Here is a 20,337-nt window from a genome sequence, read left to right as displayed (position 1 = left end):
TGCTGTAATATGTTTGCTGCACACAAAACAAAGCTGACGATGCTAAACTTAATTTAATGTAGTTTTCTATGCTTTGTGAACTTGCAAGGAGAAATTTGATTTGCGGTACCCTCTTCCTGTATACTTGCACACAAAACAAAGAAGCTGACAACACGCATGCAGACATGTAAAGAAATGTCAGTTAGAGTGATTGGCCGCAGAGATGATGAGCTGAGATTTGAAGGGTTGCATTGCCTTGCGAAAGAGCAACCCAGCAGGAGTCAAGTTTCAGACTAACAATAGTAAAACTAGAAGCATTGTGAAAAAAAAAAAAAAAAAAAAAATCACTGGAGCAACCCGAAATTAGGACACAACGTTGACTTGGCAGTTTTCGATCGAAATACATTTCTGCATCCACAATTTATTCAGGTTTGTACCAACATTTAATGTATTATTTGATACATTCCCATTGTTTGGCAGAGGTCATTTCTGCGCATTTCATTCACAATATATTTGTACACAAATACAGTAAGTAGCAGTTTCTGTGACTATAAAACATGCAATGCATATTTATTCTGGCCACTTTCCAGATGAGCTACTGTGAGGTAGGATCTTTTGACAAAGGCAAAGGTGGCCTGTCCGGAGATGTAAGGACTTTTGGGGATAATAATGGGTAAATGCCATTTTAATGTATGCAATGGTGTAAAATACAAATGTAAAAAAAAGAATTCTGCTCGTAATACATTTTTACAAATAGTTGGCTAGTAGGTTTGCATGATGGAAGTATTAAATCTCTTGAAATTATCATGCACTCCAGGGCTAACGAATGCCCTCAAACACACGTTAGGACTTCACTTGCCTCACTTCAGTCAGTCAGTAAATGTCAAATAATCAGATTTCAGTTATGGCTTATTATTTTTGAATGTTTTGTGTTTGTTAATCAGTCAGTTATCTAGATCCATCCACCTATTTTCCAATGCGCTTGCCCTCAATTGTGTTTAGTATTTCCCTAGTGGAATCACTCCCTGATTCAATACTGGAATTTTGTACCTGAGAAAACATTTGATGTCCCGCAAAACCCAGCAAAAAAAGGGAGCATATGTGAATACAATATAGATTAGAGATTCCCAACTGGTGTGCTGCAGGAAATTATCCAGTTTCACTTAATTGGGTTGAAATTATTATTTCCTACACAATATAATGATTCTCTGGTAATCTAACTCACACAAACAACAAAAAATACAGTTCAGGGATGTTAGAATTCTGGTCAGAGCTCAGAAAGAAACATCAGAAAGCTTAAGTCCTGGGATGGCGCCAGTCATGTGGTCAATATACTATCAAAATCTTTTTTATTTTTTTCACTTCTTTGATAGTTAAGGCCTATATTCTTAGCATGGAATTTCCTAAAAAGTAGACTAAAACCTGAGTTATCGACTTAAAAAATTAGAGATAGAAATGACTAAAAGGTGGTTAAAATGAATCTGATTTTTTTGGCTAAAAGACTGAAAGGAAGATGGTTGCAGAAACCAACACGAAACAGGCTCAGATTTCACACCAAGTAATTTGGTGTGTAAATTAAGATTATCAATGTATTTATGATTTTTGTTTTGTTTGGTGATGGTGTCATGTCCCTTGCCCAAATAAAGGTTGGGAAACACTGACCTAGATATTTAGCCAAACCAAACTGATCTGTCTGTTTTTGGGTGTCATTGAGTCAACGCACCCAACAGTCGCGTGCATTCACACAGCCACACTTAATTGAAAATGGAGACCTATGACAATAAGTCGATAAAAGAAACTTCTCATTCCCTCACATAGCCCAACTGAGTGGTGACCAGTGTGTGATAGACTCCCTTTTTGGCTAGCAGTTGCTGGTGTGTCCCTTGTTCAACCACCACCCCTCCCTGAAAGACAGCGATACGGTCTGCGTTTTGGATGGTGGACAGACGGTGGGCAACAATGATGCAGGTCCTCCCCTGCCTAGCTTTGTCCAACGCCTCTTGCACTACCTGGATCAAGCACAAATTGGGAGGACAAAAGTCATTGTGGATGCACATCAGACAGCCAAATATAAAGTAACTATGTGAGAAGAAAAAATGTCACCTTCTCACTCTCGGTGTCAAGCGCCGACGTGGCCTCATCCAGAAGCAACAGTTTGGGGTTACGGAGGATGGCTCGAGCTATGGCTATTCGTTGTTTCTGGCCACCAGACAGCAGCGTCCCCTTATCGCCTGCCTGAGTGTCGTACTTCTGCTCGAGTAAGAACACACACAAAGTCAGTCCATTGAACATTACATATTCTCCCTTTCTAAGATATTTTCACAGGATAGGCTGTGTTCACTGAAAATGATGTGATATTTCTTATAAATTATTTCCTGATTTTAATTGAAGGAAATCTCGTGACAGATGTGAGAATGAGCTTTGACAAAAAATAATTAGTTGATACACCAAAATGTGATTACCTTTGGCAAATGTTCTATAAAGCTGTGAATGTTGGCTGCTTCAGCGGCAGCCTTGATCTCCTCTATAGTTACAGCACGACTGTTGTCTCCGTAGGCAATGTTTTCTGCCAAGCTGCAGTCAAAGAGCACAGGCTCCTGGGACACAATACCCATCTGAGACCTCAGCCAGTGGATGTTCAAGTCTTTCACACTTAAAGAATCAAACATCTGGAAGACAGACAACAAAAGAACAACTTACGTCATTATTCAAGTTAGATGTCAAGAAAGGCTTGCAGCCCAAGTTTTGAGCAAGATGACGAAGACGCAGGTAAGTAATTTGGACCAAGTCACTAAATAGGCCCAAGTACATAATCAACCTATCGATCAAATTAAAATCATTTGGTTCAAGTCCAAAGCTACAATGAAAATGTTTGGACCAAGTCTCAAGAATATTAAATAAAAATGTCCAAGTTGATGTTGATTTAAGGCTAACACACAAACACGTTTAGCAAATGGTTAGGTCTAATCAGTGTTATGAAGCGTACATGAATTGGCAAACAAACAAACTATAAGTCACTGACAATACAGTGGTACACGTGCCAAACTTCGGTGCAAGCAGCCCGAGTTCAGTTTCTACTAATAGACGGTGTGAATGCGAGTGTGAACGGTTATCCATCTTTTTGAGCCATGTGATTGACTGGCAACCTTTCTAGTCTGCCTTTCGCCTAAAGTCAGCTGGACTACCTACGACCCTTACCAAAACAAGCATTATAGAAAATGGATGGATGGATGAACAAATGTGTGATTGTCTTCTCACCACATTCCCTTGCGTGGCATCGTAGAACCTCTCCAGAAGCTGGATGGTAGTGCTTTTTCCACAGCCGCTGCTTCCTACTAGGGCCAGTGTCTCTCCTTTGCTCACCTTCAGATTCAGCCCTCGGAGGACGGGTACATCAGGTCGTGTGGGGTAGTGAAACTCGACTCCCTCAAAGTAGACATTACCATCAAATTTGTCCTGGATTTGTATTTTTTAGAAAGGAGACAGAGACATCATCCATACTGTAAGCCTGTAAATGACATTGGAGTGTACAGTTTGGCAACTTCTGGCTGCTTACCAATGACCTGCCTTCTTGCGAGAGATTGTCAATAACCGGCTGCGTGTTCAGAAGCATCATGATGTGAGCAGCAGATATTTTGGCATTTGCATAGTTTGGAGTGAAGGAATTGGCTTCTCCAACAGCCATAGAACCATACAGAATTGCCATAATCACCCTGAGAAAGAAAACCATACAAATGACCAGTCTTCTACCTGGACTAGTTCAACGAACAAAACTTCATATTTTGGGCAAACGTAGCCTGAATTGAGTTAGCTTCTGCCTGATGAACGCTATTGAGAATGTGTTCATTCTAGCGGACCTGATCTGTTTTTCAACAAAATTTCATTTTTATTCAAGAGACTCATGTTTTGTTAGTTACTTCCATAACAAAACCTGTCCAAACGCACTATACCAGCCTTCATTTGTCAGAGGTTAAACACTGTACTTGGCAACCGATTCGGTGCAGTGGCCATTCATATTTATATGAGCGAGGTGCACTCGGGGACACTCTTTTCTTAGAAACACTTTTTATATCATTTTTAGTTAAAACACTTTACGATCATACTGTTATAATATCAAATTTATTTTGTTTTGTACTCGTAGACTAAATGAGATAACATTTTACTGTTGTGAAGTTACCAACGCCCTTTTAGCATTGTTCCTGTCATACTCTGTTGCATGTCCTGTTTTTGTTTCAATTCCTCATTAAAAAAAAAAAAAAAATACCCTTTTTGTCATATTTTTGAGATTGTAGGGTAAAAGTTGCAGCTGGGTACTCGTGTGGACTGAACGGGAAGAAACAATAAGGAAATTAAATGCACATATTTTTAGGGTAATCGTCCGTCAGCTACATGTTGAAAAAAGTAAACATACAAAAAAACTATGAACTATTTAGTTTTTGGACTAGTGAACTTGGTTCAAAATTTTGTATTATAAACTATGGACCAAACTAGTTTATTTTTGCAACGATCAACTGAACGTTGAGCTAGTGGGTGTAGAAATTGAACTTCTCAAACTCTCTATACAGTATGACTGACTAATATGGATAAAAAATGATAATCTGAAGTTGTAATTCATTTTTAAATGTAATATGCCATTTCAATATTTATAAAGAAGCAATATTACTTACAGAAACACTCCCTCAACATCCATTCGTCCTCGCTCAACAAGCCAAGCTCCAAAGCAGAAACATATGGCGTAAGTAAAGTAGATCATGGCTTGGGAGAAAGAGAAGGCAAAACCCTGCACATGGGCCTTTTTCTGGGCATTTCTATTAAGATACACAGAACCATCAAAAGTGGCACAGTGAGAAGCATTTCATCCAATTAGTGTAGGGTTGTGCATCAAGAATCGATTGGAAGCTGGACTAATGTTAAAAATTTCGCATCCCAGTTTCGAATCCTAGTTGGCAAACCCCAAAGAAGAGAGTGGCAAAGACCAATAACGAAGAACGTGCATGCTAGTGTTCGGCGGCGGATAGATTTATTCTGTACTCAGCAATGGCGGTTTTCACGGTGTGTAGCGTCTAACGCACTCACTCGCTCCCTGAGGCTCAGTCTCCACTAAATGGCGTTTCACTCAAGTCAACTCTCAGTCACTTGGGTTGAGCGAAATAATAAAATACATCTATGCCATTATTGAGACAACTAACAAGGTCAACAGTGGGTTGCACACTTGCACTTAATGGTTTTTAGCATTTATTTTACTCTTAAAACCAACGTAAGAGCTGATGGGAAAAAAACAAACAAAAAAAACCCACCAAAAAACACTGAGCCATAACTTCATCATAGCAACTACATCACAATGAATTAGGACAAAATTCACATAAATACTGCCTCACAAACACTAACCCAGTCCCTCAACGGTGGGTAGGGAAAGGAATCAGCGTTTTATAGCATTTGGTTCACCGGTGCCGTGTGCAGTTACTTTTCGTGCCAAAACGCTGAGTTCCTGGTCATTAAAGGGCTATGAAGTGGAAAAAAGTAAAATCTCAGGAACAACTGGGGGAAGATCTCACAGGTACGCATGCGCACACATTTTTATATATATATATAATATATATATATATATAATATATATATATATATATATATATATATATATATATATACATATTATAGTGTTAGATGTATTAGTATGTAGCAAATTCATTGATATGTATTTGCAATATACCTGGTAATCTATCATTTGCTTCGTTTTCATTAGCTATGCTTGCTTCTTTCAGTTGTGATCAACCAAGTGCATTCTCCCTCCAGATCCATGCTTCACATCCTGATGACACAAGATCGAGTATACCTTCCCAGATTCTTTAAGCTTTCTAATATTTGTGTGGAGGTATTCATTTCATTTCTGACATTTAATTCCAGCAGGTTTCACCGTCCTTCTGTTCTATGTGCCTCCGTGACACTGACGTACTGGAAACAAATGTACAAACTTGATAGCATGCATTGAATTTAAAATTGTAGAAAGATCACACTGATAATACAGAAATGGTAGAATTGCACCTTTGCTGCCGTAATACGGTCTTCAATGATGTAAAGGGGCACGATTACAGACCAATGTCAACACAGTACTGCATTAACCTACTGCCCCCAGAATTTTTTTTTTAATTCACATAAATGATTTGTCAATGAGAAAAATCCACAGAATTCTGAGGATCAATGGACTTTTCACAGTCCTGCTTCAAAATAAGAGTCTAAAAGCTTAAAACCGAAATCAAGTTAAAACTGGCACATATAAACCATTTGACGTGATAAAAGTAAAAATAAAAATATTATTTTAATGCCATATTATACTTTTAGTTGAAACATTAATTAATGATTAAGTTATTTCCACACGCATTTTTTAGTTCATACTTTTGATTTCCTTTTGTCAAACCATGGAAACGTTTTTGACCCAGAATCCTTGAAAGAATCGTAATCGAGATTCGTTTGGAACTGGAATCGAAATGAGGGGCCGGAAGTGAGACAGAAATTGCTCAAATCAAACTGTGTCCATCCCTAATTTAGGGAGAGGGGATGGAAGCCCTCACATACCTGTATGGAGCTTCCAGGTTCTTGTGATACAAAGACTCAAACTTGGGTTCCCTGGTCAGAGATGCAACTGTACGGATATTTTCGATGGCTTCTGTAACGATCTAGAAAGATGCACCATAAAAACATCACACTGTACTATGGGGAATTTTGGTACAGTGAGGGCAAAAGTAGTCACATCATATGGCCAATTCCCACCCGTCCAGCCTTCTCCAACTCCTTCTTGTCCTTGGCAGCTTGCCCAGCGAGTAACTCCATCTCCACAGTTCCGGCTACCGCCAGAATTGGGACCAAGACCAGTACGAGCAGGGTCAGCTCCCAGCCATTCACAAAGGCAAGAATCACGCCGGTGCCTAAATTGGTAATGTTCTGGACCAGGGTAGCCAATCGGAGTCCTGTTACCTGAGAGGAGGTGAAAGGTTTTGTGGAAAAAGAACATTTTGTCTTTGTGTGTGAGCGAGAGACTCAAAGACGCATTACTCCTTGCACTTGAGCCGCGTCTGAAGCCAGCCTTGTTGTCAGCATTCCTACACTGTTTCTATGGTCATCAAACCAGCTGAGATCCTAGAAGAAAACCAAGTACTGTAATTCCTTTTCCAGTGAAGAAATATTGTCCTGACAAGAAATGACAAACTGCATACTGTCAAGACTGTCTCATGAAAAATTGCAATTCCACTTACCTGCCGCATCAAAGCCTTGAAAGCTGCCAGTCTCAGTTTTAAAGTCAGGATCTCTCCAGATTTTCCAAAACAGTAACCCTGTAAAAAGTGATAGACACGAACAATCACATTTAGACAAAGACATGAATACTTGTGACTGACTGAAGAGCATGGCCCTTAGTTTTACAAAGCTCACTACAACTATATGCCTTCCCTTTGCCTCAATTGTCACAGTAATGTTTTAGTGAACTAGGAATGCACAGGATACCTTCCGGACAGATGGAGTAGGATCCATGTCAGCCGTGTGGAAATGTAAGAACGTCTTTTTTATTGCAGGGACACCCAGACACACACACACACACAGTTGCTTTCATGAACCACCAATTGTAAAATCAGTTTTAATGAATGTGGGTATGCATACCTGGAGAAACATGGTGAAAAAGATTACAATTCCAATAGCTGCAAACATAATGCAAAGGAATTCTGTTTCTTTTCTGATAATCTCTTCATCGGCCTCAGCCATCACCTGAAAGTTTAAAAGAGAAAGCGGAAACTATGATGATCTTATTCAGAATTTTGCATCTAGGAAAGCCTGTGGGCCAAGTGACCTACAGCAATGAACTTTGAGAGGATGACTGCAAACAGGGGATGTAACAATCCATTGATGGCAGCAAAGATGATCCCCATGAAAATGTACGGCCACTCAGAAAGGTTGAAACTCATAATTTTGAGTAATGACACAGGGGCAACATTTTTATCCTGCAGAAAGTAGAAGAGACAAGCAGACTCGTGTCTTACTTTATTCCCAAGTATATGAAAAAAAACTTTCCGATAAATCTCACCTCTGTTTTGTCTTTGCCATCCATCAACATTTCTCTCTCTTCTTGGTTTCCCTCCAAGTGAGCAGAGGAAGAACTTTTTTGAGATTTAGTCTTTCTAAAGGAAGAATCATCAAAAGCTTTGGCTGTCCGGATCTTTTCATTTTGCTCACTCTTCCTGTGCTCCTCAGTTTTCTTGAAGGTCTACAAGATAGAAGTGAAGAAACCACAATATACTTATTTTGTTTGGATAAAAGGTGAATGCCCTCCAAATGTTATGTGAAAGCGCTTTTTATGCCCGCGTTACCTGCATGTTGACAAGGGTGTGATACACACCCTGTTTTTCCATCAGTTGGCTATGAGTACCCAACTCCACAACCTCTCCATTTTGGAAGCCAGCGATGACATCAGCGTTTCTGATAGTTGAGAGGCGATGGGCCACAATTACGGTGGTACGACCCATTCTGACCTGTACAAACGACAAAACAATACTGTCAATTAAAATTTCAAGAGGACAAAGAACTTTGTATCCGTAATCAGAGAGAAAGCTCCTGCTGGTACAAATTGACTTCACACCCCACTCCTTCCTCCCCATTTGTTTCATATGAATAAAGGGCTGCGTCTGTACCTTGTCCAGTGCAGCCTGCACAATAGTTTCACTTTCACCATCAAGCGCAGATGTTGCTTCATCCAGCAGAAGGATTTGGGGGTTACGGACTAGCGCCCGAGCAATTGCAATTCTCTGCTTCTGACCTCCACTCATCTGAGTCCCTCGGTCACCAACCAGCGTCTCAAACTTCTGCTCAACAACAACAAGAACAATCACATTGTCTAAATTTGTTTGTGAGTAGTGTAAAAGTCCTCAATAGAGTCCTACATCAGGAAGGTTCATGATGAAGTCGTAAGCGTTGGCCTCCTTTGCAGCTTGCTCTATCTCCTGCTGCGTCACGTCAGTTCGGCCGTATCGGATGTTCTCAGATATGGTGGTGGCAAAAAGGACGGGCTCTTGACTCACCACACCAATCATCTTGCGCAGGTGAGCGATATTAAGCGAACGGATGTTATGACCGTCAACAGATACCTACATATCAGGAAACAAAGTTTTTTTTGGTTGGTGTGAAAGGATGAACAAGGTTGGATTATCTCTAACAAGATTCTTTAGTCTTATGTTCCTTTGAATGTAACAGAACTTTTCCTTGTCTATCCATCCATCCATTTTCTACAGCACTTGTCCTCACATGCGTCGTGGGTGAGCTGAAGTCTATCAATGCAAGGCGGGGTGTACACACTGGACAGATTGCGCACTAATTGCGGGGAACATGTGGACAACAATCATTTACACTCACACCTATGGACAGCTTCGTGGACTCAGGGAAGCTAACATATATGTTTTTGGAATGTGGGAGGAAGCTGGAGTGCCAGGAGAAAACACACCCACCTCCCTTGAAGGTATTTCCGGCATGTCCAACTGGTAGTTGACCCCCCGAGGTAGACCTAGGACACGCTCTGAGCCCATGGTGCAATTATTCGAGGCAGCCAAATCCAGGGAAGTCTGGCCTTCCCTGGTCTGACTGCTGCACCCGCAACACAGATCCGGATAAGCGGAAGAAAAGGGATGGAGTAAATGTTTTTTTTTTTACAAATCTGCACGTACAGATCCCTCCTGAGGATCGTAGAACCTCTGCAACAGCTGAATGGTGGTGCTTTTACCGCAGCCACTGGTTCCCACTAAAGCAATGCTCTGTCCACTCTTAATGCTGAGGGAAAGGTTGTTTAATACCTGCAAATGACAATGTGTTAACCATGCAAAGTTTGGACAAGTAGTTTGGTTTATCTTTTCGATGAAATTAAACAGTAACAGTCTTACTTTAACCTCTGGCCTTGAGGGGTACTTAAAGTGGATGTTCTTCAACTCGATGTTTCCTGTGATGACATCAGGCTTGAAGCCGCTCTCTGAGTAGCTATCGATACTGGGTTTCTGTAAAGTGACATTTTTTCTTTTGAGATCACTTGTGCTTGTGGGTAGGGCAAATGAATAAATACGATAACATGCTAGACATTTTGAGTTGTGCCTTTATTGGGCAAGGGCGAAGAAACTTTTCTTTGATTGCAGGAAACTGAGACTGTTTTTTTGTTTAAAACACGAATCAGGGGACCCAAGCAACGCATCGAAACGACCACCTTGCAGGGCAAAGAAACCTTTTTTAAAGCACTGTATTCTGATTGCTGCCTTCCCCCATAGCTAAGTGGTTAGAGGATTGGTTTGGTAAACATGGGGCCATGAGTTCGTTTCTCACTGGGCCCTCCACTTCCCGACAGGGGTTGCGTCAGGAAGGGCATCCGGCGTAAAAACAGTGCCAAACAAATATGAGCGTTCTTCTGAGATGACACCTTGTGGCGACCCCTAATGGGACAAGCCGAAAGAAACTACTACATTCTGATTGCTCCCTTCAGTTTCCCAGTTTTCCCGCAAACATTCATCAAAACAAGAGTGACATCAGCAGAGGAATAAGCCGTTCGCTCTGAATGTAGAAAGAGAGAATGTTAACCCTCCTTACAATGTCAATGATGCGGTACACTTGGTGTGCAGCTCCTCGGGCACTGGAAAAGGACTGGATGTTTGGTGAGGTCTGCCCCAGTGCAATTGCTCCAAAAATCAAAGCAAATAAAACCTTAACACAAATACATTGCAGTTAGCGAGTTACTGTATTGTAATAAAATTCATGACATTTTTTTTAATGTCTGCTCACTGTGAGTACAGTTCCAGTAGTGTACTCCTTACTCCGAACTAGTGTACTGCCATACCAGAAGGCCAGGGCATAAGAAAGGAAGATCATCATGAAGGTGAAACCCATAGCAGTGTTGGAACTTATCGCCTTCTTTATTCCCATGTTCCTAGCCTCCTCCAGGTTCTTGTGGTACCTGTGAGGCAATGCATAAACCAAAGAATTAAGCGGTGCATCCAGAAGGCTAAAGAATCCTTTGACCTGGGCTAATACACACTCACTTGATATACAGTACATATAGAAAGTATGAACACCCAGTTCAAATGCCAGGTTTTTGTAACAAAAAGTGAGACAAAGATAAATAATTTCAAGACCCAACCCCACTCAAATAACTTGTGTTGAAAAAATAGGGGGGGTGGGGGGGGGCACAATAAACAACTGACATAATGTGGCTGGACATGTCTAAGTGGGTTATTTTTTGGAATACAACCCACGCGTTGAAGAGGGAACACTGTACACTCAAAAGGATTCCTGGCAATATTTTGACAATAGAGCTTGTGCACCTACGTCATAAAATCACGTGACTTTTGATGACCTCGCCATATTGCCAGTCTAGCAAAGCATTGTTCAATGCTAAGTCGGTTGGAGTCGACACGAAAATATGTCTTAGAGCATGACACCCAGAGTCTTGTCTGATCCCGTCAGACATTTAGAAGGTGAAAATAAACGACAGTACGTGGAAAAATTAGAGAAACTCGGCATAGAGGACCCGTATTTAATGTTGAAGTCGATGTTTTCGCCCATAAGAAATTGGACTGTTAATTCGCTTCCGCTTGTGGTTGGACAACTGGATATACACGTGGAGCTGGTGAGTAAGCCATTGAGATTTACAGGGAAAAGTTTGAAAGCGTATAAAAGTCTGGACGCATACGAATACTTTTTTGCTGGATCTGTTCTCATCAGGAATAAATCCCACATAGTGACGGGGTTGATGGCTCGTAAGTGTGTTTGGCAACATGTTAATCTTTGCCGGAATCCATCGCTAGTATTCAATACAAATACCAATATTTAAATAAATGACCCTTTGTTTTACACAAACTCGCATTCATTAACTATGATTGAAAAAAACAAAAAAAAAAACAGAGGACGGAGTCATCTTCACGGAAGGTACATGGAAGGGATTGCGGTCACACTTAAAGTCCGTAAGCTTCTGCGAGTTTTTTTTTAACACGCATTGTTCTCAAATGTGCCAACTTGGCATTATAAATACTTTTTGGTAAATTGAGATTGAAAAGAATCATTCCGATCTGAAATCAACCGATTGCTACACGGGGTGTGTGTGTATTTTAGTTGGGCACCATCCATCATGTTTAATTGCAGAAATCCATCGATATTTTCTGGTCTTTTCAGCTGGTATTCCATAGAATGAACTCTTTGAATATCTGTCTCGTCTGTTCTGACAACCAACAGCAGTGGATGAATGTACAGTTATAACTTCATTCAAGTTGGGCAAACCTTTGGATCTCTCTCTGCTGACCACTGTAGGCAAAAACAGTCCTGATGGCAGAAAGCACCTCCTCTGCCACTGCACCCGCTTTGGCATAAGCGGCCTGTTCTTTAGCAGTGAAAGATGTCACCACCTAGGGAGAGACGTACAGCATCAGCTAAGTAAAAGGAGCCATGTTGTCAAAATGAAGACAAGGTGGTCAAAGAGCAAGTTTACCTTACTGAAAATGGCAGCTGAGAGGCCCAGCAAGGGGCAGACGGCCAGGATGACCAGAGCAAGCTTCCATCCTACGCTTAAGCCCACAACCAAAGATGCTATGAAGGTGGAAAGCGACTGGATCAACATCCCCATTTTGTCTCCAATACCCTCCTGTATTTTATAGACATCACTGCACGGACAAACAAGAGTGACCATCAGTTATCGTAATGTCAATATAACATCTGGCACTTTGTAGAACGGACTTTTTGTAGAGGCCCTGTGGAGCAGAGCATGGGATCTGCTTCAAGTACTCGTGCTAGTATTTGAATCACAGACTGATAAAATAGCCCTGGCGCAACACTTTCAACACCAGTAAACGTATTAAAGCTTGAAGGCATCTTCCACGGCACAAATCCTAAAACAAATAAAATGTTCCCATCCTCCAGATAGCCTTGAACACAGCTGACCAGTTTATAACATCTTGAAGGGTAACTTAAAATACTTCAATTAAGAGACATTTTCTACAGCATGTCTCATTCAAGTTGAATGGATTTTGTAATTGTTACTCACTCAACGAGGCGAGTGTTGAGTGCTCCTGTGTCATTGACATCAAACCAGCCGATGTCCTGTCTCATGATACTGTGGAAAAAACACTTGCGGATGCGTGTGACTTGCCGTACAGCGGCCAGTGTAAAAAAAGCAACCTGCATGTAGGCGGCCACCAGCACCAAGACCCCTGTGATGGCGAAGTAAACAGAAAAGCTGGAAAAGAAAAAAAAAAAAAAACTGTCAAATGTGTCCAAGTGCGTGTAAATTGACTTCTTGGTTTTACCCGGCCATATCATCCTGTAAACTGCTGTTGGTGGTAACTGAAAATAGAGACAATAAGGTGTTGTATTCTTCATCAGTAAAATCAGGATACAATTTGATGTTGGTCTCTGTCAACTCACTGAACTGGCGGGTATTGTTTTTGGACATTGCTGAGTACAGAATAAATCGATCCGCCATATGCCCAAAGACAACACACATGAGGGGGAACACCAGCCCATGGGCCACCGACATCACGGTCCCCAGGAAGATCAGTAAAACGTCCAAGCCATCTGCAAACCTGAACTGTGCTCATGGAATAAAACAAGAATGGTTATCAGAAGTCTTAAAAGTTAATATGAAGCGCAACACTGTATTGTAGACAACGTACCAGTTCAATGGGGCCAACTGTGACATTTTTGGCCTCTTTTTCTTGCCTCTTTGTGCTTCCTGCTGTAGTGTACTCACTGTGACCATAAAATAAAGACATTTTTGATTGGCTCACAATACAGTGCTTGAATATGAAAATCAAGTGAACTAGTTTGGTGAAGAGCTCCAGAATATCACCTTAAATAAATATTTGTGTTGTGATCGCCGGTGTCGTTTTGCAACTCGTCGGTTTCATCCATGTCTGGGGTCTGTCAGGGTAGACAGAGGTTGTGGTGTGGTAGTTTGGTTCACAATGTTTTGTTTGATAACGAATTAAATAGTCCTTTCTGATAATGAAGCCATTTGAAATGATTCACACCAGACTACTTAATAGCAGTAAAGTTACAAAACAGCTTTTCGAGAATGGTAGTAAAATTAACAGCTGAGATAATGTGGTTGGATAAGTGTGCACAGTACATGCGTCTTTTCAGAGTTCAAATTCAAACTCATGTTACATGAGAGTCGGTACACACCTGTCACTATTTAAGCACATCAGTTGAGAAAAGTAAATAAAGATCAGCGTGGTCGGCTTTTCCTGTTTTTGCTGACATGTTTCAGTTTCCAGTTACAGCAGATGCCGTGTTCCGCGGAGAGCTTCCACGGCTGATGGATCTCATTGTTCAAATGTATCAGGAAGAAATTTCATAACCACTAAACCAACCAAATAAATAAATAAATAGTATATGGGACACAGTGAAGTACACGATGCATGTCGTTATCCATTTGGCCAGTAGATGGCAGTGTAAGGCAGCATTTCGGATAGCTAGCGTGTCTGACCACGCATGCGTCCCCGGACTCCAGTCGCATTCAATTCAGATTTTCTTGTATGCAGGTAAATAAATACCTTCACTTGTCTATTTTTTTTTTTAACGTTCAACCTACGTACTGGCTTCTGGCTATTACTGTGGAAAACGGATTCAGCTTTGTAGGTGAATTTTCCACTTTAAACAAGTTTATGAAGGTTCTGCTCGCCACCACACCTGTGGTTATTAATCAATGCGCTAACCTCCATAGTTCAACTTTCGGTACTAGTAACTGTCTTAATTTATTGATATCTTTATAAGCAAACCCATTTGCTGAGAGCTAACGTCACTGGCGAGTCTTCCTGTGGTCTGAATCAAAAGTTCACAATGTCACGAATTTGTCTGTATGGAGCAAACATATAGGGTCATTGTTGTATCCCTATTTTAGTTCTTGTCAGCTCTGAAGTAATACACAATTGGCTGGAACGCAGATAACGTAGCTGCCTTTTTTTTTTTAAAGGGATGTTCATGAAATTTGATAATTGCTAATCTAGTTGACTGCATCTTGATCTGATACGTTGAACGAGTAAAAAAATGTGCTTGCCTTAAGGCAAGATGATGCATACTCTTTTTATATTTGCTCTTATGGGCAAACTAGTCACATACTTCTCTGATCTCGCCAATGTTTAATTTAATGAGTAAACCTGTTGATGCAGAGGACAGGTCCTGGTGATTTAAATTTAAATATTTCACTATCGTTCTCTCGTATGGTTTTTGACCTAAAAAATTGGCATGTGGTCATTGAATCCCGCGTGGAGGGAGACTGATTTGAAATGGCTGGATGTTAACTGAATACGCTAACTAGTTGTTCATCTTCGAATCGGCGTTGTGCTGGTAGTTGAACCGTGTTTAGCAACCCAGCTAACGGAGAAGCAACACTTCCTGGTGGAACGCACGAGCCTTGCGTGACTTCCCAAGTTCGAACTCGACTTCACACCGCCCACCGATCAACAGAACAAACTACAGCGTATTTTATTTAAAAAATTATACATATGTAAAAAAAAAAAAAAAAAACCAACAACAACCATGCTTAGAAAAGCTAGCACCAGTCGCCATTGCATTTAAACTTTCGTTAAACGTGACACGCGAACAAATTCACTTTTGGGAATACTTCTCACGCAACACTTCAGACCCCACTTGCACCATTCCGCTGCCTTTGCAGATTTTTGCCGCACAATTTGAACGATCAAAAGCGTCGTTTGTTTTTTTTATGGCCATACCTGCATTGCACAGCAGTGTTCCAACTGGAACCAGCTCAGCCCTCCGTTATGACGCGCCTCCCACTGGTTGCATAGCGTATGTTGCATCCTAACTGGCCTTGGAGCGTCAAACTCATTGTAGGTACTGCAGCTCAGAGGCCACATAAAGCCAAATTTGATGTCAAAATGGGCACTACCGCTAAAATCTTACCGTACCTGGCATTGTAATAAATGCGCGTCTCCCTTTTGTTTAAATGCAAAACAAATCAAATAGGGAGATCTTTTAATCCATCCATCCAACCATTTTCTTAGCCGCTTATCCTCACGAGGGTCACAGGGAGTGCTGGAGCCTATCCCAGCTATTATTGGGCTGGAGGCGGTGTACACCCTGAACTAGGTGCTAAACAATTGGCACATAGAAACAACTATTTACACTCACAATCAATTTAGAGTTTCCCATTAATGCATGATTTTATAAAATGGTGGACAGATCAGCCTCACATTTCTGAGGACCTCAGTTCAAATCCAGCTTCGTGGCGTTTAAATGTTCTCCCTGTAATAATCAGTAACAACAGATAGACTTCAGGGTTATCCCCGCTTCTCATCCAGAGTCAGCTGGGATAGGCTCCTGCACACCCATGAGGATATGAGGTAACGAATCATGTTGTGTGTAAAAATATGAAATGACACAGGAAAAAGTATTGAACACACAGAGAAAGGGAGGTCCAAAAAGGCATGGAAAGCCAAGATAGTGCCTAAAATCTATCAATATAAATCAAACAGCAATCCAGCCCCATGTCAGTGCCAATGGTTCAGTCCGAATTGATGGCCTACAAAAGGTTCCATTTACAGGGAGTAAGGACACAGCTCATGATGGGTAAGAGCTGTCTCAAAACCATCACAAAGTAATTGTTGCCAAAATGTAACCATGGCATGGGTCACAGGCGCATAATCTAAGATTCTGAGCGTTTCAGTTAGCATGGTTGGGGCCATAATATGTAAGGGGCGCTTGTCCCTAAATCTGGGCCTGTTTAACAAAAAACTAATTTACTCACATGAATTGAAGACACACACACACACACACACAATAATTTTAACAGAATTTACAACACAATATGCCAGCACAGTGGTTGGGGTTCATTGGTGTGTGCCCTGCAAATGACTGTTGGCCATCCTAAACCAGCTCTTCCCCACCTCTCACCCAAATTGATTTACCATAATCCAGAAGCACCAGTTTGGTGTTATGCCTTGGGGTATGGCTATGTATTGTTTTCTGACCACCTGACAATTTGTCCACTTACTGCCTGCCTGTCATAATTGTGCCCAACCAGACATACAAAATGTCACTCCATGGCAGAATGTGCTCATCTCACTGCGACAAAAAACAAACATCTATTTATTTATTTTCCCCAAGTCCTATACTGGAATTGCAGGTGTAGGCATAGTTGTAGTGGTAGAATTATTTTTAATTGTAGTAATAGTAGTTGGTTAACCAGAGACTCTAAATTTCCTGTAAGTGGGAATGTGAGTTTGAATGATTGTTTGCATGTGTTCTGTGACTGGGTGGGAACCAGTTCAGGGTGTACTCTGCCGCTCGTCCAGAGACCACTGGGCAGGACTGTGAACCAAGTTTGGATAAGTGAAATGGAAAATGAACAAATGGAGAAGTAGGGCTGGATGAGGTTGTGGTCAACCTGGCGATTAAAAACTCAGATACAGTTGTGTGAAAAATGTGTGAGCTCATTTGTTGCTTTTTATCTTCTCTCCATCAGAAAGGTGTATGTGACAATAACAAAAGCGAGTATATTCACAAGTAATTGCATTGAGTTTTCTCTGTCAGGCATTAATGGAAATGGGGAGAAACACTGCCAGAATGGCGAAAAGGAGCTTCAGAAGGGATTTACTTTGGTTGCTTGACTGATATCACCTCTCATTGTCTTTGATGGAAATTGAGGACAATTTTCTTTGGACTTGAGTATTCCCCCATGTACTATACATACTGAAAAGGAGAAATGCCTTGTGACTGATGCTGTGGCTACATGTGCGAGGGATTTACAGATCAGACACTACCAGACTCTACTCATGGGCTTAATTTGGTTGTGCGCACAAATGAATTAACTTGATCAGGTGCCTCTCCTGCGTGACATGGGCCTATGTACTGAAAATCCAGAAAAACTGCACGGTCACACACTTTTACGTAAGCACTGCTCTTAAAGAGAATGGATGGCGCTCAGTTGCAGATGGGAGGACATGGGCTGGAGCCAACAATTAATGTAATTGAAATGATGTAACATCACATTCATCATGCCAGTGCAGGTCCTTAAGGCACCACGGCAGCAGAAAGGACATAACCCCATGTAGACTTCATCAATATGAGATGATAGAGGAGAATTTGCCAGTACAGTATTATGCCCATATGACCTAGCAATGGTAAAGAAAAGTATCCAGTCATGCACATTGTGCATCATGTGCAGTACAGGTGGAACATCTGACAGATACAGCAAGACAGCACAGATATGGCGAACAGTGAGTCTCTTAATGAGCACGCCCTGTTGGGTCCAAGGTCCAAATGTTTAAATTCTTCACAATCAGCAAGGCACAAGAGACAGTGTGGTGGTTGAAGACTGCATTCTGGAGTCGTTTGACTGGCAAATCCTTTGAGGCAGATGGTTAACAGTATTTCTGGTAGTTTTTTTTTTTTTTTTAATATATATATATTTTGTAATTTACTATTAGCAGATTACTACTAAAATATTACTACTAGCTGTAAATGCTATTCTATTGTGAGAAAATAAAAGTACATTTTATGTTGTTTTTTTTTTTACTGATAGTAATTCCCCAATCAATCATGCTGCGTTTTGACTATTTAGCCAGTAGAAGGTAGTCCAGATGGAATTGTGTGGACATTGTTTTAAAGTGCATAAATTTATGTCCTCCAACTTGCCAACACTTAGCGGTTTCTTCCTGTGATTTTATGCAGGCGGTGTAAATGTTTTTTGCACTACCACGGTTTTACGGTATTGCCCACAGGTGTGAGTGTGTTTAATTGCAACTCAACTTCAATTCATCCACGTTAAAAACAACCAAAGCTGGAACTAAGTGCTCTACACAGGAAAATTAAACAGGTGTAAAACAATTAGAACAAAGTTAAAAACATTACACTCCAAAAGAGGTGCAGTCTCATGGTGTGGAAAGGCCCAAACAGTAAAAATGGATTTTATGATTCTAAGTTCAAGTTTTAAAAAATTGTTTGTTTAAATGGGATTGACTCAAGTGCTTTATTAGTAGTTTTTCATACATCACAGTAAACAAAAGATTGGTTGACTTCTATCTACTTGCATTAGTTTATGCCCGTCTACACTGATTGTTGACTCTGGCACCTCCTGGGCAATAGGGACAACCACCACATCCCACAACATCCATCTGAGTACTCTCTTACTAATTCTGTATGATTTTTTTAGTTAGGAAAAGTTAACTATGCGTTACCAATCTGGAAACCCAGCATCACCTACCCTGCGGTTATAACCCAGCATGAGTGTGTTTGGTTTTCTTTACCCTTGCTATGTTTTCATAGACCACAAGGGTTAACTGAATACAAATCTTTACTCAAACACATTGGAATTAAATTTTACCTGTACAAAGACTTGTTTAACTTTGAGATATATTCGTATTCAATAGGGCTTTTTATCTCATGATATACTATATTCGAAAAGAAAAAAAATCTGTGTTACTTCAGCAGTATATTTGCAGTAGCAGATGCGATGCAGTGTTGTTAATGTTGGTTGTCTTAAATACTTGGTGTCCACAATGAACAAACAAAATACAAGGCTGGCAGTATAATATGTTAAACAATATAAAATGTAGAAAAAACAATTTAATACATTCTTTGGAGAATTATTTAAACCAAACTAATTTAATTTCATGTTTGAATATTGTAAATGCGGTGCAATGAAACCTTTAGGCCATGTGTGTGATGCTGACCATTATAAATGCGCGGTGGGCTAAAGGACAGAATCAGCACTCATACAGTTACTGAGGTAGCACATTGTCACTCAGTACTTCAAGAAAAGAAAAATACTAAGTTTGTATTAATGGATGTGAAAAAATGGATTGACTCATTCCCTCCCATGGCCCAACTGAGTGGTGACCAGCATGTGATAGACTCCCTTTTTGGCTAGCAGCTGTTGGTGTGTCCCTTGTTCAACCACCACCCCTCCCTGAAAGACAGCGATGCGGTCTGCGTTTTGGATGGTTGACAGACGGTGGGCCACAATGATGCAGGTCCTGCCCTGGCTAGCTTTGTCCAATGCCTCTTGCACTACCTGGATCAAGTACAAATTGGGAGGACCAAAAAGATTAATTGACACACATTTCTAAATGTGGAGCAATTTTACATGCGAAGAAAAAACCCACCTTTTCACTCTCAGTGTCGAGTGCCGACGTGGCCTCATCCAGAAGCAACAGTTTGGGGTTACGGATGATTGCTCGAGCTATCGCTATTCGTTGTTTCTGACCACCAGACAGCTGGGTTCCCTTATCGCCTGCCTGAGTGTCGTACTTCTGCTCCAGCAAATAAAGTCAAAGTCAGTCCATCGCACACTGCAGTCTACCAAAATTATTTGACTTTGTTACAAGCCACTAG

General features: G+C 40.9%; 2 protein-coding genes across 10 annotated transcripts in view; both read right to left on the bottom strand.

The window, feature by feature from the left end:
* LOC133500890 (ATP-dependent translocase ABCB1-like) lies at positions 1 to 15,976 on the bottom strand. 8 transcript variants are annotated; one of them, XM_061820133.1, is made up of 28 exons: positions 15,717 to 15,895; positions 13,832 to 13,902; positions 13,656 to 13,731; positions 13,290 to 13,570; positions 13,028 to 13,219; positions 12,476 to 12,647; positions 12,268 to 12,392; positions 10,777 to 10,948; positions 10,585 to 10,698; positions 9,894 to 10,004; positions 9,681 to 9,806; positions 8,904 to 9,107; positions 8,655 to 8,825; positions 8,334 to 8,495; positions 8,051 to 8,230; positions 7,821 to 7,967; positions 7,630 to 7,734; positions 7,477 to 7,530; positions 7,230 to 7,307; positions 7,030 to 7,113; positions 6,748 to 6,951; positions 6,553 to 6,653; positions 4,647 to 4,787; positions 3,536 to 3,692; positions 3,238 to 3,435; positions 2,442 to 2,648; positions 2,083 to 2,229; positions 1 to 1,988 (listed from the first exon to the last, which is right to left on the bottom strand). In XM_061820133.1, exons 1-28 carry the CDS (start codon positions 15,858 to 15,860, stop codon positions 1,782 to 1,784), a joined length of 4,131 nt encoding a protein of 1,376 aa, XP_061676117.1. In that variant the 5' UTR covers positions 15,861 to 15,895; the 3' UTR covers positions 1 to 1,781. The 8 variants fall into 8 exon arrangements, 7 of the variants coding, with proteins under 7 accessions (XP_061676117.1, XP_061676120.1, XP_061676119.1 ...); XM_061820136.1 differs by lacking the exon at positions 15,717 to 15,895 and adding an exon at positions 14,167 to 14,308; XM_061820140.1 differs by lacking the exon at positions 7,477 to 7,530 and having other exon boundaries at positions 3 to 1,988; positions 13,290 to 13,326; positions 13,408 to 13,570; positions 15,717 to 15,890.
* LOC133500891 (ATP-dependent translocase ABCB1-like) overlaps positions 14,450 to 20,337 on the bottom strand; it is a 24,122-nt gene continuing 18,234 nt past the window's right edge. Inside the window, exons 28-29 of one of the 2 annotated variants that reach the window (XM_061820141.1) lie at positions 20,109 to 20,255; positions 18,535 to 20,017 (exon numbers count right to left, since the gene is read on the bottom strand). In XM_061820141.1, coding sequence (XP_061676125.1) covers positions 19,811 to 20,017; positions 20,109 to 20,255 — 354 coding nt within the window. In that variant the 3' untranslated portion in view covers positions 18,535 to 19,810. Of the gene's footprint in view, positions 14,526 to 18,534; positions 20,018 to 20,108; positions 20,256 to 20,337 lie in introns of those variants that run through there. The other variant, XR_009795050.1, reaches the window with a different exon arrangement.

Source organism: Syngnathoides biaculeatus, chromosome 5 (genome assembly GCF_019802595.1).
Source record: "Syngnathoides biaculeatus isolate LvHL_M chromosome 5, ASM1980259v1, whole genome shotgun sequence".
Classification (NCBI taxonomy): Eukaryota; Metazoa; Chordata; class Actinopteri; order Syngnathiformes; family Syngnathidae; genus Syngnathoides; species Syngnathoides biaculeatus.
The sequence above is the reverse complement of the archived record's forward strand: the minus strand, read 5'-3'. Positions and strand labels throughout refer to the sequence as shown.

What these genes read in the sequence shown, in the direction of transcription:
- LOC133500890 (XM_061820133.1), bottom strand. Translation starts at nt 15,860, where the DNA reads ATGTGGCCTCTGAGCTGCAGTACCTACAATGAGTTTGACGCTCCAAGG. An exon ending in TCCTCTCAAAGTTCATTGCT is followed by an intron (nt 7,735 to 7,820) that starts GTAGGTCACTTG and finishes TTAAACTTTCAG; the next exon opens with GTGATGGCTGAGGCCGATGA. An exon ending in AACCTGGAAGCTCCATACAG is followed by an intron (nt 4,788 to 6,552) that starts GTATGTGAGGGC and finishes GTATCTTAATAG; the next exon opens with AAATGCCCAGAAAAAGGCCC.